Below are 17697 nucleotides of genomic sequence, written 5' to 3' on the forward strand. Positions count from 1 at the left end.
GTGTAGGGTTGGTGAATGGCCATATAATATACAGTTTGTACAGAATAAAAACCATTACGCCTATGGGATGTCCCCACTTTTCACAAAAACAAACATGTGTGTGTGTGTGTCAAATCAACTTATATAATTAATATTGTTCAGTTATAATATAATATAATATATTATAATATAATATAATATAAAAAAAGAACATAATACTTTGAGTCTCTGTTGATTAAACCATTATCTTTCTTTATATTAACAAAAAATGTTTAACTCAAATTGAAAGGCAACCACCTATTTTTTTTAAACCAACAATAACTTTATACAGTTAACAAATTAAAATGTATTTATTTTGACGCTAAACTGACTTTTATTATTAATATCTATTATTATTATTACAGATTATTTACAGTGTACAGTAATGCAAATTAACTTATTTTTAATGAAAATTATGTGCAATGTAAAATAGTCTTAATAATAATGTTTTCATTGTACTTTTTTAATCAAGACATTATTACATATATAAAATGGCTTAATAACTAAATGAACAACAAAACAAAAATGGTTATTGACCACAAACATTTACAGTTAAGCTCTGTATGTCATATCAAAGAATTACAGCCTGATCACCTGATGGTTGTGATCAGTGGATGTTCTGACAACAGTATTAAAAACTGCAGAGCTGCAGGGTTTTTCCATTTATGTCCTTTAAAAGATGCCAGCGGTGAAAAATGGAGATTTCAAATGAAGAACGTACAGCGAGTGTAAGTGCTGACCCAATTACAATCTACTATTGATGAAGCTTTTTCGTTGTACTCAACTCTCTGTGTGCCATAATTGAGATATTTCTCCTCGACTTTGTCCTTGTGCCGATGCGTATATATGTGAGCAGGCGCAGCTAAAGATGAGGAACCGATTGGAATGATTTCTAGCACTAGACAAAACTGCTATTTTATTGAATGTCCTTTTTTGTCATATTTAACTTGGTAATTTGCCGTTTTCCCCCCATTGCTAATATTTGTCGTCTCACTTCGCCATCTGCTCGCCAACCCAGTGTTACACAGCAAATTAATGCCTGACATTTGCTGAAATGAATCCATATGTTTTGGAGGTCTTCAGTAATGGCAAAACTCTGTATCGTATTCAAATGCCACCAGGAATTTAGCAGAATGCTACACACTACTACAAATACACAGGAAGGAGAAAACAATGGGCCATACTGTATATGAATCATTAGTGACATTTTAGCATTTCACACACTTCCTCTTTCTGGCCAGCTTGGAGAAAAGGAAAGAAAAAAAAATGAGAACAGAGGCCTAGATAGATAGGAAGGAGAGCTAATTAAACCAAACCGCAGAACAAGCGATCTCTTTTTTCCTTCTTCTTTTTTTTTGTGGGTTGGGGTGAGGGGAGCTTGGTGACAAAAAAAGTGATCTAGATAAATCTGCAAAGTGGTAATTAGAAATGTGTAATTAAATGCACTTGGTGCATAAAATAATGCAAACACAGCTTCCTGAGCTCTTGTCAGTGTTTGCTTTTTTCTCTCAAGTCTGATTCCTGAGCTCACCTCTGGCTGGGTCAATCTCACAAAACCTGAAGAGTACATGTGAGTAAAATTTTTAGTAGATCAAATGACAGACCATAAGTCAAGACTATATATATATATATATATATATATATATATATATATATATATATATATATATATTAGTCTAAAGTCTAACATAATTTCTTATCCCAAAATATAATTACTGTAAAGAAAAGTAAAGATGAAAAGATTCATGTAAATATCACTTTTAATTTATGCTGATTTCATATTAATAATAAATAAAGTTTTATTTACTTCATTACTTGCTTAAAGTTTTAGCTTTCAGCGATTAAACTTACCGTTCCTCTCCTTGCCAAATGTCATTGGTTCTGTTGTGTCCATCAGTTGTTATTTCTCCATTTACATTCTCATGTTTTATTTCCACATGAATCTGATGCCAGAATGTGAGGCTGTTTCAGAAGTCACACAAAGTTCAAACTTCAAAATCCCAAAAGAGGATTAGTTTGACACTGCAAGCTGGACGAGTATAAAAAGAGAGGGAATTACAAGAGTTTTCTCTCTCTTTTTTTTCTTGTGAGTTGGAGCAACAGGCTATATCTAAAAGCGCTTGATCACTCAGATATCTTTCCTTACACAACAATACGGGCAAAGAGACACTCTAGCTTCTCAGCAGGCTGGAATTGTCAGATCAGCAATTGCTTTGAAATGTGCCAGTCAGTCAGTCAGTAGGGTTTAATGTAATCTCTACAGACAACACAACTGGCAATTCAGCACCACGGACAGCGGCTCCCTCCTCACACTGAGCTGATGCCTAAACAAACCCTTACAGTCTGCCTGAGAGACTCCACAGAGCTTCATAAAGAAACTTCATGTCTGTGCTAACAGGGAAATGTCTGCTGATATTGTCTGATATGACAACTAGTTGAATTTTGCTGATTATGCTTCTGACATGGTACAATACAAAGTGATCTCATTAGTATTCATGTAAGTCCTATTATTCGGTTTGAAAACACAGATGTGAACAATTTCAGTGTTTGGACAGATTCACCTTTAGAAATATGTTTTCTGTTCAGTTTCATGCAGTAGCATGCATTGAATGCACCAATTTGTATAGATTTTTTTTTATTATTAGTAGTGGTATTTTTTGTACATATTGTAATTATAATAACATTTTATGAAATCTGTAATATTTTGAATGCCATCACAATAAACACATACAAAAACAAGCAAGCAAACAAACAACTTTGAGATCAGTGTCTATTCAACAAAACAAAAAAAATATTGTACATAGAAAACAAATAAATGAAAATAAATAAATAAAAACCTATACAATCAGATTCTATAAAAAATAACTCTAAATAAAGTGTCCATCCTAAAAAAAAATGTAAAATTAGAACATATCCAAAACCCCTAAGATTAGAGTCTATCAAATACAACAACAACAACTCTAAATTCAGTATCTATCAAAACCAACTCTAAACTCTATAATAATGTATCAGTGTCTATTAACAAAAAAAAAACTCTACAATTGTATACTGTATACACTGTATAATGCTAAAACAATACCTTTTACATTAAATGTTAATGAGATCATGTTGGAAATATATATATATATATATATATATATATATATATATATATATATATATATATGCATTTGCAAATTGTAACAAATCAGATGGATCCAAGACCACATACACAGAGAAATCACACAGTCATTTAGATTTTAAATGATGTTTTCTAGCCACTCTATGTGTCCCTGTCATCCCTATTGAGGGGAAAGGATGTTCACTTGAATAATGCACAAGGCCCAGAGGACACACATTACAACTGCTGCTTAAAATCAAGGCACACAATCTCTCAGTCCTTCCATTTGCAACCGCGTCACTTCTTTCATTTGCTAACTGCTTGCTGATGAATAAAATATGAAACCGAATTTAGTCATATGTTGATTTGTCTCTTTTTTTCTTTAGATCTCTTTTGCTTTAGATGGTAGAATTTCAATTGAGACATGAAAGCTGACAATGGCTTAACAATGAAATATGTAAAGGAGTTATATGTCATTCAAACAGGACAATGGCTTAAAGTGAAAAACAAGAAATTAAGTGCCATTCGCTTTTTTTGTTGAATTTGCAATACGAGTAAAATAACACCAAATGAGAACCCTTGTCTATTAGTTACATAAACATACCAGTGCCTCAATATGTAGGACAGATTTGACCGACTGTACACAACATCATATGCAATTTTTGATTACAGAATCAGTAAAAAACATAATATTTTGAAAGATTATTACAGCTTAAAATAACTTTTGTTTCTGAACAACAAATCAGCATATTAGAATGATTTCTGAAGATAATGTGACACTGAAGACTGGAGTAATACTATGGAAAATTCAGCTTTGATCACAGTAATAAATTACATTTGAAAAAGATATATTATATTAAAATATATTCTCAAAAATATGTTTTAAACTTTAATAATATTTCACAATATTGCTATTTTTACACCTATTAATCAAATATGCAGCCTTGGTGAGCTTTTTGCAGCCAATATAAAGTATGTGTGTCTATGTACAGTATATACACACACATACACAAACACACACATACATTCACACATATATATAGGACACACACACACACACGTTTACGTGTAGTTGACACTTTAGAAACTTTCATAGCCTTGTGAATCACGTGGAAGGTGTTGAGAGACTGCTTTGTGAAGGACACACTTCAGCGCATCCACAGAAAAAAAAAAAAAAAAAAAGAAGCGTGCATGTGACATTCAAAGGACATTCAGAATAAAATAAAAAAAGAAAGAAAAGAAAAACTAAACAAAAAAAGATTAAATAAAACAGAATAGAATAAAATAAAATATTGACGATGGGTAGACATTTAGCCCAATTTTCCATCTCTAATAATCATCACAATTTCATGAATTCTAAAAGTACTTCCTGGAAATTAAAAACATCTGAGAGCTCTTCTGTCCTCGGTGCTTTGGCTTTTGAACAATGGGCTGTTTTAGTTTGGGATAAAACGGATGAATCTGTCAGAGCTGATCTAACAAGCACTCTCACTTCTTGTTTGCGTGAACAAAAATTGGCTCATTGGACATCTGTGGCCTTTGGCCGATCTAAATACATCTCATATTGATCAAAGCCACAGCTAATTCCATTACCCAATACTACTGAGTCATGCATGCCTCGACAGAGTAAATTATTATACTTGCCTAAATGCTCCATTAAATCTGTTGGACACAGCATGAAGCTTCCTTTTAACAAATAAACAATCATAATGTCCTCTAGTCCTTCCTCCTCCTCAAGCACTACGCAGTATGCAAACTTTCTGCATGAAGTTCTCAGATGACCTGATACATTTGTCAAAGTGTGTAGTATGTAACCAAAGCACATACATGATAAACTGTTTTCCACAATACACTGCGCTCAATGTGACCTTCCATTTTCAGTGTGATGAATGAACATGAAATAATTTAATTTGTCAATTTTAATAAATTTTCTCACTTACTGCACTGAATTTGAGCTGCAAAAACTGAAGCAGTTTTATTTTTAAAATTTTTTTAGAACTGTATTGAAACGCATAAATTAACATATGTACAGTAATTAACGCTTGCTTATTTAAACAAGAACATATCGGATACTAACACTAAGCAGTGCTCCATACAAATTAGTATACATTCTTCCTACTTCCATAGTATACTGTAATTTTCTATAATAATAAATAAAAAAAATAAAATAAGTGTATGTAACAAAGAGTAATATGCTATATTATACCAATCATTTTTGAAATGGTATTTAGCATTTTTAATTTAAGCTAATTTCGTTTAAATTTGCAATTTAACATGTAATACCATATATATATATATATATATATATATATATATATATATATATATATATATATATATATATATATATATATATATATGAGTATGTGTGTGTGTGTGTGTGTGTGTGTGTGTGTGGTTGTGTATGTGTATTTTCATTAAAATACATTTTTGTTTGCATTATTGTTGTAAAAAATATAAATAAATAAAAACGATTATTTAAATTGTTAAATAAATACCTATGATTATAAATACATAAATGAATCTAACATTATTTTGTTTACCACAATTGAAAACATGTTCAAAATCTAGATTCATGTCTGATCACTTCTTGTTCATCTGTCCAGAAGTCCACTGGAAGTGAAAGGTCATATCAAGTACACTGCATTACATGAAAACCATAGCCAGCACAGAAATAATGAGTAGCATGGAAGTATAATTTCCTGATCACAGATCTACAGTTCAAACAGAATTGTGCCTTTAATAAGAACTGGAGTGAGATGATGACTCTGAATTGTTATTATCTTTCCTCATTCCCAACATCACTCTTTCTTTTTCCTCCACCGAAATACAGGCTATATTTAAAATGTGTAGTGTAGTATGATTATTTAAATAGACACATATGATTTTATCTGAAGCACCAATTCCACAATTTCATAAACAAGGAAGAAAATCTTCCCTAAATAATTATCTTAGCCACCTGATACATCACGCTATGGCACATGTCTAGAATAACAACAGCTCCTGGAGGCTGATGACTGACATGCAGCTGGACGTGGTCAGCACATTTCCATAAGGCAAATGTGATGTTTTATGAGCCACCATTCATTTGCAGTCTCAATTTAAGGCCAAATAGCACTTAAACAAATGCAAAATAACAGAGAGTCAGTGCCAGACTGCAGGCCTTTCAAAAGGTCTGCTCCAGACCTCCCAATGACAAGCAAATTACCTTAACTTCGCTCACCGGCTAGCACGACCTCGCCTTAACTGCGCCGCCGAAGTACGGATCAATACAGTCTTCTCATATTCCGACTCAATTAGGCCTGAAAAAAAATAAACCTGAAAGATTGCAGATCCATGAGCCGGACTAAACTCAACACTAAAGCAGTCAGCCAGGGTTATTACAGTAAAGTAAAAAAAAAAATAATAATAATTTTGTTACTAAAGCATTCAGCCAGGGTCATTATAGGAATAAATTTTTTTTGTAGTTACCAAGGAAACATCATGATTATTTAAATAGGCACAAACGATTTCATAATGCATAAAAAATACAATCTTATCCTTTTATCTTCTGAAGTACCGATTCCACAATTTCACAATCAGGGAAGAACATGTCTTCCCTGAATAAACTATTATTTTAGCCACCTGATACATCACACTATGGCACATGTCTGGAATAACAACAGCCCCTGGAGGCTGATGACTGGCATGCAGCTGGACATGGTCAGACTGGTCAGACCATAAGGTGATGTTTTATGAGCCACCATTCATTTTGCAGTCTCTCATGCAAATTACCTTAACCTTGGCTCACCGGCTAACATGACCACGCTTTTAACTGCACCGCTGAAGTACGGATCAATACCGTCTTCTCATATTACGACTCAATTACACCTGAAACAAAATAGACCTGAAAGTTTGAGATCCATGAGCCAGACTAAACTTAACACTAAAGCAGTCAGCCAGGGTTATTACAGTAAAGTAAAAAAAAAAGAAAAAAATTGACTAGAGCATTCAGCCAGGGTCATCATTGTATAATTTTTTTTTTTTGTAGTTGCCAAGAAAACATTTTCAACATTTCACACTTTCAGTTAATTGAACCGAAAGTACTTCACAAGTTCGCACTTACATGTAATTGGTTTGAGCAAATAGTAAGCATGTTTCACATGAAGTCCTGAGGGAGGGCTCCGAGCTTGGAATATAGACCGAAACCTAGAGAACTCCATCAAAAGAAGCTAAATAGGCATATGACAAATATGCGTGTCGTGAAGAGAGATGGGTCAGAGTTTGCGAGAAGGAGGCAGGGCGACCAGGAGAGCTTGTGCAGCATTTAACAGGAGCTGCGGCTCAAAGCGTCTAATGGCCGAGCACTACCTGCCGGCGGCTCACTGCATGGAAGGGAGAGCCCCGTCCAATGCCATGTAAGCAATAAGACTCAAAACGACGGATGGGGGAGTCACACTTTTTACCTAAAAATTAGGTACCAACACTGGTGGCCTGTGCCACTAGAGGAGGCAGCCTCACATTATCGTCTGCTACAGGAGTTGGTGGGCCGGGCACTCCGGGAAGCGAGTGAGGCCATGCTGCTGTGAGACTGAAGGCCTTCCACTGTGACCCAACACTCGAGGAGAGCCGGGTATTGTGTGGGATGATGGTGCTGTCGAGCGAGGTGAGTACGTGGCCTTGAGAGCTTTGCTCGATGTATTGGCCGTCTTGGGGGCTGGAGTGGATTTAGGAGTTGTTCATTCTCCGCAAGAATTGTGCATCGGAAATTATAAGTGTTTGCCACTTTCTGATTGGCTTAATTTTTGGCAGAGTAGAATGGTAGGAGGATAACGGAAAAACTGTCCATGCCAGATACTGTTGTGGGACAGAGGTAAGTTGTGTGTGTGTGTGTGTGTGTGTGTGTATATACACACACACACACACACACATACACACATATATATATATATATATACAGTATATATATTTATATTGTGCTAGTTAAGCTGATTAACTGAACGAGTTTCACCTGTGGCAAACTGGTTGATTGATTATCTGGTTGTGCTCCTCCTGAACCTTATTAATAAAACATCATTAAAAAATAAAAAAATAAAACACACACACACACACACACCTAGGGTCAGGAGTCAAACTCTTTAACCACTAAGCCACAACTTCCCACAAAAATACAGTACTTCATGGAATTATGCCTATTTAGCTTTTATTAATTTTATTTAACTTTTAGTTTTAGTAAGTTTAGTAATTAAACTTATTTTGTTTCAGGTAGTTGCCAAGGCAACATTTCTTTGTAATTTTTTTTGTAAAATCAAATTCAAACAACAGATCCACACAAATCTGTCTAAAAATTCTGGATCCATATTCACTTCATAGGTCTAAATTTTAAAAACAGTTTAGACCTGGATGAAGGGGGAAAATGAAATGAAGCGAGAAACAGGCAGGAACTGTCGCTCAATAAATTGTCCCGATTGTCTGTAGAAATCTCCCAGTGAACGTAGTCTCATTAAAGCATTCATATTTTATGTTTATGACCACTGCAATCTGCTGAAATGATGTTAACACTGATTGCTCACCTGTGACACACCTTGCGGCTCTATGAGGACAGCAGATGTGTGTATTAATTAAAGCAGTGTTTAGCTCTGGCTTTGTGCGCTTGATGTCCGTCCACAGCGGCGGATGACTTTGCACAACACTCTCTTAACTGACGCTCGGAGTGCCATTATGTCAGGTGCTGTGCTTCACTTATTAATGAAATGGGTCTCTTGGCAAACCCTGCGATTTAAACTGCTAACTGGAATCCCATTCAATCTCACGGACTGTTGTGGAGCAAAAACAGCGGAAGACATTACAGACAAAAAAGCATATCTCATTTGGTTGATCATGGATGGTTGCAATTGGGGAACTGTAGTCTCTCAGGAAACTTTACACAGAAGCTGTTTGGATGAAAATCATGGAATGCATGTGTCATTTTACATATATACAAATTATTCTATATTATATTATTACACTGAACAAAATTATAAAATCAACACTTTTGTTTTTGCCCCCATTTTTCATGAGCTGAACTCAAAGATGTAAGACTTTTTCTATGTACACAAAAGGCCACAAAAAGACAAAAGGAACACAGGTGCATTTTACTGATGGCATTTTGAATGCACAGAGATACCGTGACGAGATCCTGAGACCCATTGTTATGCCATGCATCCACAACCATCACCTAATGTTGCAGCATGATAATGCACAGCCCCATGTTACAAGGATCTGTAAACAATTCCTGAAAGCCAGCATACTCACTGGACATGTCACCCATTGAGCATGTTTGAGATGCTCATGATCAGCATATATGACAGTGTGTTCCAGTTCCTGCCAATATCCAGCAACTTTGCACAGCCATTGAAGACGAGTGGACCAAAATTCCACAGGCCACAACATGATCAACTCTAGGTGAAGGAGATGTGCTGCATGCATGAGGCAAATGGTGGTCACACCAGATACTGACTGGTTTTCAGTAGTTTTTCTGATTATTTCGGCGAAGGAGAAGTGCACTAACGCAGGTTTAGACAGATTTGTGAACAATATTTGAGAGAAATAGGCCGTTTGTGTACATAGAAAAAGTCTTAGACCTTTGAGTTCAGCTCATAGTTTTGTTCAGTGTATATTATAGAATATTATATTATATAAAAATGCAATTATGTAACATTGAATAAGATTATAATCATTATATAATTTTTCACAAATATACAAACTGTTATACAATATAGATTTAATATAAAATAAAATATGATAAATATAATTATAAAAATATAAATTATTATAGTATAATATAATATAACAACAATAACAGCAGAAAATACAACTTTAAGTATTTTTCTTAATTGAGAAGACAATACATAACAATATTGTTCTGAAATGAGGCTTTTGTCACTATTGAATTAACTCAATTAGCCATTAAATTTGTAAAGTGTGTTAAAAGTATTTCTCTGTTGGTGTCTGTCTTAAACATTAAACTTTGTATTGATATGGCATCTCTGTTTGACCCTATAGCATTTATTTTGCTGTGATTTTATCTGCTTTTAGTTTGGTGTTTACTCTAGAGAACATTGATTTGAAAAACACCTGAAGACTGATAGGTGTGCTCACAGTCAGGTTATTACCTTTCCTTTTAGACCCAGCAATTGTGTGAAGCTTTTAATTTCAAACCAGATGTTACACATTTACAGACTTGTTTCTGCTATAATTCCTTCTCTACTGATTTCCCTCAGTCCTAGTCTCTGTTCACACCATAGAATTCAGCTATTTTGAAACCCCTAGCTTGGCGACAAACTATTTATAATTGAAAATGATCTGATGATTTAATTATAATTTATATAGAGCAGTATTTACTGCTCTAAATAGCACACCATTAAGTTTAAATTAAATTAAACTTAAAGACACAATAACCTTTGAAAACAGTGATGAACATCAGTTTTCGCTACATATTTTACAACCTTACAGATCTGAAAGTTTTTTTTTCTTCTTCTTTTTAAGTCATTTTAATGCTATGTGAACTACTTTCTACATTAGTGATGTTCGGTTCTTGAACCAATCGTTCTTTCGAGCCGGTTCACAAATAAAATTTTAGTTCTGGGTTCATGACGCAGGACACACAGCCGAAGTAGCATGTCCAACTCAAAAAGAACCGATTGTGCCGGTTCAACCAACTGTTGAAGTTTGCAGAGGATTACCAAAAACTCTGAGTGAGTTGATGATACTGTGCAAGCCTGAGACGGGTACTGGAAATATGCTTATTATGACTGTTATTAATTTACATTTTATTAAAACCTGCAAAAACCTTTCTGTCGAGTGCTGTAAATAAATTTTACAAAATGTTATTGTGCATGCATATTATATTTAAAGTTGCTGAAGTGAATTCAAGGAGTTAATAACTCCAGTAAATATAAATATACTGTAGACGTAGAACATATCTGCATACTGTATGTGCATCAATATCTGTAATATGTGCTGTAGATGTGAAACGTTTAGGAATCTTAAGTTGTAGACTACTGAATATTGGTCAGTCAGTCGTATCTGACACAAAGGATCCGTAAATGAAACTGAGCACAAACACCATTAACTGAAGTGAATTATATGGTAACAATCAGCAATATGCTTTCACACAAATAACTTTATTTTTTGAATGTTTCAATATGTGTTGACACAAATGACTTATTTGGATTTTTCATTGATACAACATTGCACTGAGTTGTTAAAAAAGAAATGCATAGAGTTATGATGTCAGGAACCGGTGAATCGGCTTTTTGAACCGGTTCAATGAGCCGATCTGTCCGAAAATAACCGGTTCGCAGAAATGAATCAGACTTGGCATTACTATTACTCATTAGTACAATATTTTGGAAACAGTTACTTTCAGCATCTATTATTCAAATGTAAGTATATTATATTATACAATATTACTGATTATAATAGTAATATTAGTAATATATAAATATTTTTACATATTTTATAATGTATTTAATGTACAAAATATAATCATATACCTTTAATTATATATTATTCATGCTAAACAACATTTGCCTATCAATTTAGAATAATATTGCTACTGATTGGCAAAACTGTGTACCATGTAACAACAACAAAAGTTTATTTCAAATAAGAAACACAACAAAAGTTGATTATATGTTTATCAGGTGAAACAAGATCAATAATATCAGGGCTGTCCATTGATTTAAAAGTTATTATTATAAAAAAAAAATACAACTGATTAAATTATTTGCCAATTAATTAATCAAATTAAATACAATGCAATAATAAATATTAAAATAAAAATAATAAAATATGTGCATTAATTATGTTGCCTGTCTTGTCATTTTGCAACGCCTAAAACAATTTGTACAAAAAAATATCAATAATACAAAATCCTCTCCCAAATGAGTATAGCTTACATCATTAAACGTCATACATATTGCTTCTTGTGTGGCATTTTGCATCAAATTACTATTTATTTTTGTAAACTACAAATCGCTACGTGCATGTGGGAAACGCAGACAACGCAAGCACATACAATGCACTTTACAGAGTGTTTAACTACACATTCATAGCCAAACAGAAAAGTTAGACTCAGGCACACACACACACACACACACCTGTCATAGCCGGCGTGAAGTGAAACGAGAAGATGCAATTACCAGCGCTGAGTCCCAATTATTCGCATACTATCCGTCCTAAATATTATGCAAAACAAGAATTAGTACACGTCAACGTCAGAACCAGCCGCCTCACAAACGACCTGAGTTTGGTTCTACGACGCCGCCGCCCTGCTTCTTCACTCTTCAACTTGGTAGAAGAACACATTGTAAAATGTATTGTGAAAAAAAAACAATAAGAAAAAAAGATGGGAATAGTAAATAAAATTTTATTGGACATACAAGAATGAATGAAACGTTAACAGTTGTGGTGTGCGTAACTAGGCAACCACGTTGTCGTTCACGTTGCATGACGTCATCGAAGTATGTCCCAGAACGTGCATACTCTTTTGCTACACACTCAAAAGTATGTACTTTTTCCACACAAAAAAAGTACATACTTTTAGGTCGTAGTATAAGTAGGCGAATTGGGACTCAGCCCAGGTATTGTCCTCCTCTGCAGGGCGCGCCACCGTGTCAGCGAGTGTCACGTGGTGAAATGTATCAGAGGAACCGCTAATGTGACTCGGCCTGTTATTGGGCCTGTCTGAGATTTAGCGTCGCCATCAGACTGACAGTGCAAGTGTGTGTGTTGAGATCTCTTTTACTGTCTACGGTTGAGATAAAGCCAGGCCTTTTGCATCTCATATGTTAATCTTAGCATCACATTTAAAAAAAAAAAAAAAAAAAAACTCCATATTATCAAGATATTAGCTTTATTGCAAATTAGCACAACGAAAAGCTTTGACAAAATGCAGAATGTCTGTCTAAAAGATGCCTGCCCAAAAATTTAACTTAACATACTTTTATTTGAGGAAACTTTCGGGAAACTTTTTTTTTCTTCTTTCGTATAAATTCTATTTTGAAGTGTCTTAAGGCAATAGAACCCAATTAAAGTCTGCAGTTTTGTTTCATCAAATACATTGATAATGAAATAGACATGTTAATGAACCACAACTGCATTTGTTAAAATAAACAACAAACAAAGCTTTTGGGACCCGGCAGCTCAGCAGCGGTACAGCAACCATGGCGACGGGACGTGGCGTCTCCGTTCCCTTCTTCAGGGAACGAGGGTTACCATACGTAACCGAGACGTTCCCTTTCAGTCGTCACTCTCGACGCCACGTCGGTGACCGACGAATATGGGATCCCTATCAAAGCGCCATGGGTGCTGCCCCTTCCAGTGCCCTGTGCGAGCCGCCTTCGCCTCTATTAGGTGTAGGCCGGGGCTCAGAACAAGTAGCTCCACTCACCATTGTCAAAGCACTACCTCACTAGGTGAGATTGGATAACACTGGGAAAACGTACCCGATCCACTTGGAGCCGGGACGCTGCGGAAGCCCCATCCTTCCTGAAGGAGGTCTCGGAGGCAAATACACATATAGCATCCGTTTAGGAGTATACGGAGAAATTTGAGGTGATTAAAACACTCTTGGGAAGGCAGAAGTCTGCCGGGGAAACACGGGCTCTAAGGGTATACCGTGGACTATACACATATGAGTACCGCTTAGGTCTCAATATGGAACCCACCCTTCCATGGTTCTCACGGATTCATCATGAAGTTCTGGCACCGGATGTTCCGCCGCGTCCAGCTGCTTAGAGTGATGGAGGATCTCAACAGGGTTTACAATACGGACACTCTGGAGCGGTTTAAGCAAGCCGACACTAACCGGGGCCTCTCAGTGCCACTACCCGTTTGAGGTGAGAACACAGGAGGATACTGGCTCTACACGAAGGCTATAGAACCTAGCGAACGTGTTAGGGGTCGCCCAGCCCGCAGCTCTACAAATATCTGTCAGCGAGGCGCCACGAGCCAGCACCCAGGAGGATGCAACACTTCTAGTTGAGTAAGCTCGCAACCTGAACGGGCAAATGCATGCAGGTCCCCTACCCTCTTGATGGAGGCCAGTGCAAGCAGGAGCAGAGTTTTCAATGAAAGAAACTTTAGCTCAACTGAATGCAAAGGCTCGAAGGGGCCCTGCTGTAGTGATTTAAGCACTAGAGACAGGTCCCAAGAGGGTATACAGGGGGGCCGGGAAGGATTTAACCTCCTGGCCCCTCTAAGGAACCTGACGATGAGGTCATGCTTACCCAGAGACTTCCCACACACGGGGTCATGGTACGCAGCAATAGCGGCAACCTGGACTTTGAGGGTGGAAGGAGACAGCCTTCGCTCCAACCCTTGCTGCAGAAAGGATAGCACGACCGCAATCGGGCACCTTCGGGGGTCTTCTCGGCGAGAAGAACACCACTCAACGAACAGGTTCCACTTCAAGGCATAAGCGTGTCTCTTAGACGGTGCTCTCGCCGAAGTGATGGTGTTCACTACCTCTTGGGGTAGGTCACTTAGAACCTCCGCATCCCGTCCAGGGACCAGACATGGAGTTTCCAGAGGTCTGGACGCGGGTGCCAGATGGTGCCCCGTCTCTGAGTCAGTAAATCCCTCCTCAGAGGAACCGGCCAAGGAGGGGCTGTCGAGAGGAGCACTAGTTCGGGGAACCAGGTCCGAGTAGGCCAGTATGGCGCTACTAGCAAGACTTGCTCCTCATCCTCCCGGACTTTGCACAATGTCTGTGCGAGAAGGCTCACTGGGGGAAACGCATACTTGCGTAGGTCCCGCGGCCAGCTGTGTGCCAGTGCGTCTGTGCCGAGAGTTCCCTCGGTCAGGGAGTAGAACAACTGGCAGTGAGAGGTCTCTGGAGAAGCAAACAGGTCGACCTGCGCGACTCCGAACCGTCTCTAAATCAGCTGGACCGTCAGGGGATGGAGTCGCCATTCTCCCGGGAGCCTTGCTCGAGACAGCTCGTCGGCTGTACGATTGAGCAGGCCTGGAATGTGAATGGCACGAAGTGACCTCAGAACCTTCTGACTCCAAAGGAGGAGGTGGCGAGCGAGTTGCGACATGCGACGGAAGCACAGACCACCTTGTCGGTTGATGTACGCAACGGTCGCAGTGTTGTCCGTTCGGACCAGCACATGCTTGCCTCGTAAGAGACCTTTGAGACGGTTCAAGGCAAGTTGTACTGCTAGCAACTCTAGGCAATTGATGTGCCAATGCAGCTGCGGGCCCGTCCAAACCCCTGAGACTGCATGCCCGTTGTATGTGGCCCCCCAGCCGGTGACAGCCCAAAGGGCAGGACCTTGTACTGATATGCCCGTCCTTCGAACGCAAACCGCAGAAAAGGTCTGTGGCGCGCAAGGATGGACACATGAAAGTACGCGTCCTTCAGGTCCTCTTTCAGTGCTGAGGCGCACAGGGGAGATGGCAGCTTGCCACACGACAGGGGACAGTGCAGCCTGAAGTGTGCAACCCACTCGATACTGGAACGACCGCCGCTGTAGAGCTGTCCCACCAACACAGGAAGCTTCCCAGAGCGTGCTGAACTCGCAGTTCACCGTAGACACAGTTCAAGGTAAGCAGAACGACACTGTCGCTCGGCTTCGAAGCGAAAAGCTGGTATGCATTGCACCTGCTGCTCTCTTATACTCACGCAGTGATCAGCGGCAGCTGGATGCAATAATTGCATGCCAATGTGCATTGGCTCGTTTAGTTTACACTCAAAGTAGATTGGTCTATCGAAGCGATATTCCATATTCGTCGGTCACCGACGTGGCATCGAGAGTGACCAACTGAAAGGGAACCAGTGTTATTTTAGCAGTAGTTATAGACTATTATTGATCTTTTGCATTTGTTTTTATATTTCAGTTTTCATATTTAATTTTAGTAATTTTGTTGTGATTTTTGTTATTGGTTTTATTTAAATAAAAATAGCACATTTTTAAGTGTAAGTTTTTCATCTAAAGTTGGTTTCATTTCAACTTCATTGCAATACATAAATACAATTTCTAATAGTTTTAGTTGACAATAACAACACTGTGTACTGAGAAAAATGATCACTGATAATAAAAACATTATTCTTCATCACAAAACTACATGCCACATCTGTAACCTTTGTGGAAACAAAGCGCGATTGTTCAGGATAATTGTGTGTCAATGTTTTCTTTGCACTTCTGTTTTCAAACCATGTTCTATCTGATGTATTCCCAGCATTCAGACATCGCAAACACTCACACAACGATGCTTTGAAGTCACTTGAGTGTGTGTTTCATCTTTCATGTCGTCTTTGTTATTTGCCTCAATTTTTATTTTATTTTTTTAACAGTAGTACTTTCCTCTCAATGCCAGTCTTTGTTTGGAGGGTTGCTTAAATCAAGAAAATATTATCTGTCTGTTTTTGATTTATTTGAGTCAGTTTGATTGTTTTTAATGCACCTGACTTTTGACTGATGTCTGGTTTGCGTGCATGCAGGAAAGAAACAAAAAAGTTTCTTCAGAGATTAAAGCAAATATTACCATAAAATCAGCAAGTCAAAGCAGCCACAGCCTTACTGAGGTTTAAATAACTTTATTGCCGTTTTAAAATATTTCTCCAGGTTACAACTGTATTATTCATCCATATATTGTTTAAAAGACAGAGATGAACATCTAATAAACTAAAAAATAATAATAATAATTTAAAATAAACAACGACTCAGGTAGAGTTGATGTTTTTATAGTTAACTTTGTGTAAACTCCATGAATAATTGTACGTTTCCTCACTGCCTGACTAGAGTAGGAAAACTGTGGAAAGCAGGAACACTGTTCTTTGTTAATTAAATGCATGCCATGGATAAAACCATTTTGTATAATAAAAGTCTCAGTCAGAACGGTTCCATCCCGTTTCACACTCAGATTAAAAAAAAAAAACTTCAATTATCAATTATCACTGTTTTTGTCTAGCATCTAAATATCGAAGGCACAGCTCTCCAGCTCGTGATGATTGCCAGTTAGAGAAGAAATCAATTTACAGCCTCCATTGCTTAATTGATATCATTATGTTTACTGTAGAATGAATAATTGATTATTGTATCATTACATCATGCTGTAGTAGTGCGTGAAGCACGCCCAGCAGGTAGCCGCCACTACGAGGTTTTCTCATTAAAAAGCTGTGATTATCAATAATTAAGGGTTATCGTTGTATTCCCTCTTCCCCAAATGCCAGCATTGCAGAATGCCTTCCAAGTTAGGCCTATCGTTGCACAACCACAATCTATTTCTAATATGAGATCCAGACCAAAAAGACATCAACAAAACATTTAACGTTTTAAGCCCTGACGATATCTACCATAAAAAGCTTCCAGGGGAAATGCTAAACAAATTACTAGTTGACTGAACATTCATAAATAGACAGAAATAATTGTGATTACTCTTGGCTCAAGCTGGTCTCCGTAGACAGTCCATGACTAAGTTTTGGTCCAGATGATTGTGAAAGACTTTTCAATGGTGTGAGATAATGATGTTGCGTCAAACTGCAGCTCTTGAATCTGAAGGAGAAGGGAGCATTTATCCAAAAGAAAAATGTTTTTTTTTTTAGACAA

General features: G+C 37.3%; 1 protein-coding gene across 1 annotated transcript in view; it reads right to left on the reverse strand.

Annotated features, from left to right (window-relative positions):
- Window positions 1–17041: 17041 nt before the first annotated feature.
- Window positions 17042–17697, reverse strand: part of LOC132155784 (sucrase-isomaltase, intestinal-like) — a 74838-nt gene continuing 74182 nt past the window's right edge. Inside the window, 1 exon segment of the mRNA XM_059564475.1 lies at window positions 17042–17643. Within this exon segment, the coding sequence (XP_059420458.1) occupies window positions 17563–17643 (81 nt within the window). The 3' untranslated portion in view covers window positions 17042–17562.

The sequence above is a fragment of the Carassius carassius genome, chromosome 13 (assembly GCF_963082965.1).
Source record: "Carassius carassius chromosome 13, fCarCar2.1, whole genome shotgun sequence".
NCBI classification, from domain to species: domain Eukaryota; kingdom Metazoa; phylum Chordata; class Actinopteri; order Cypriniformes; family Cyprinidae; genus Carassius; species Carassius carassius.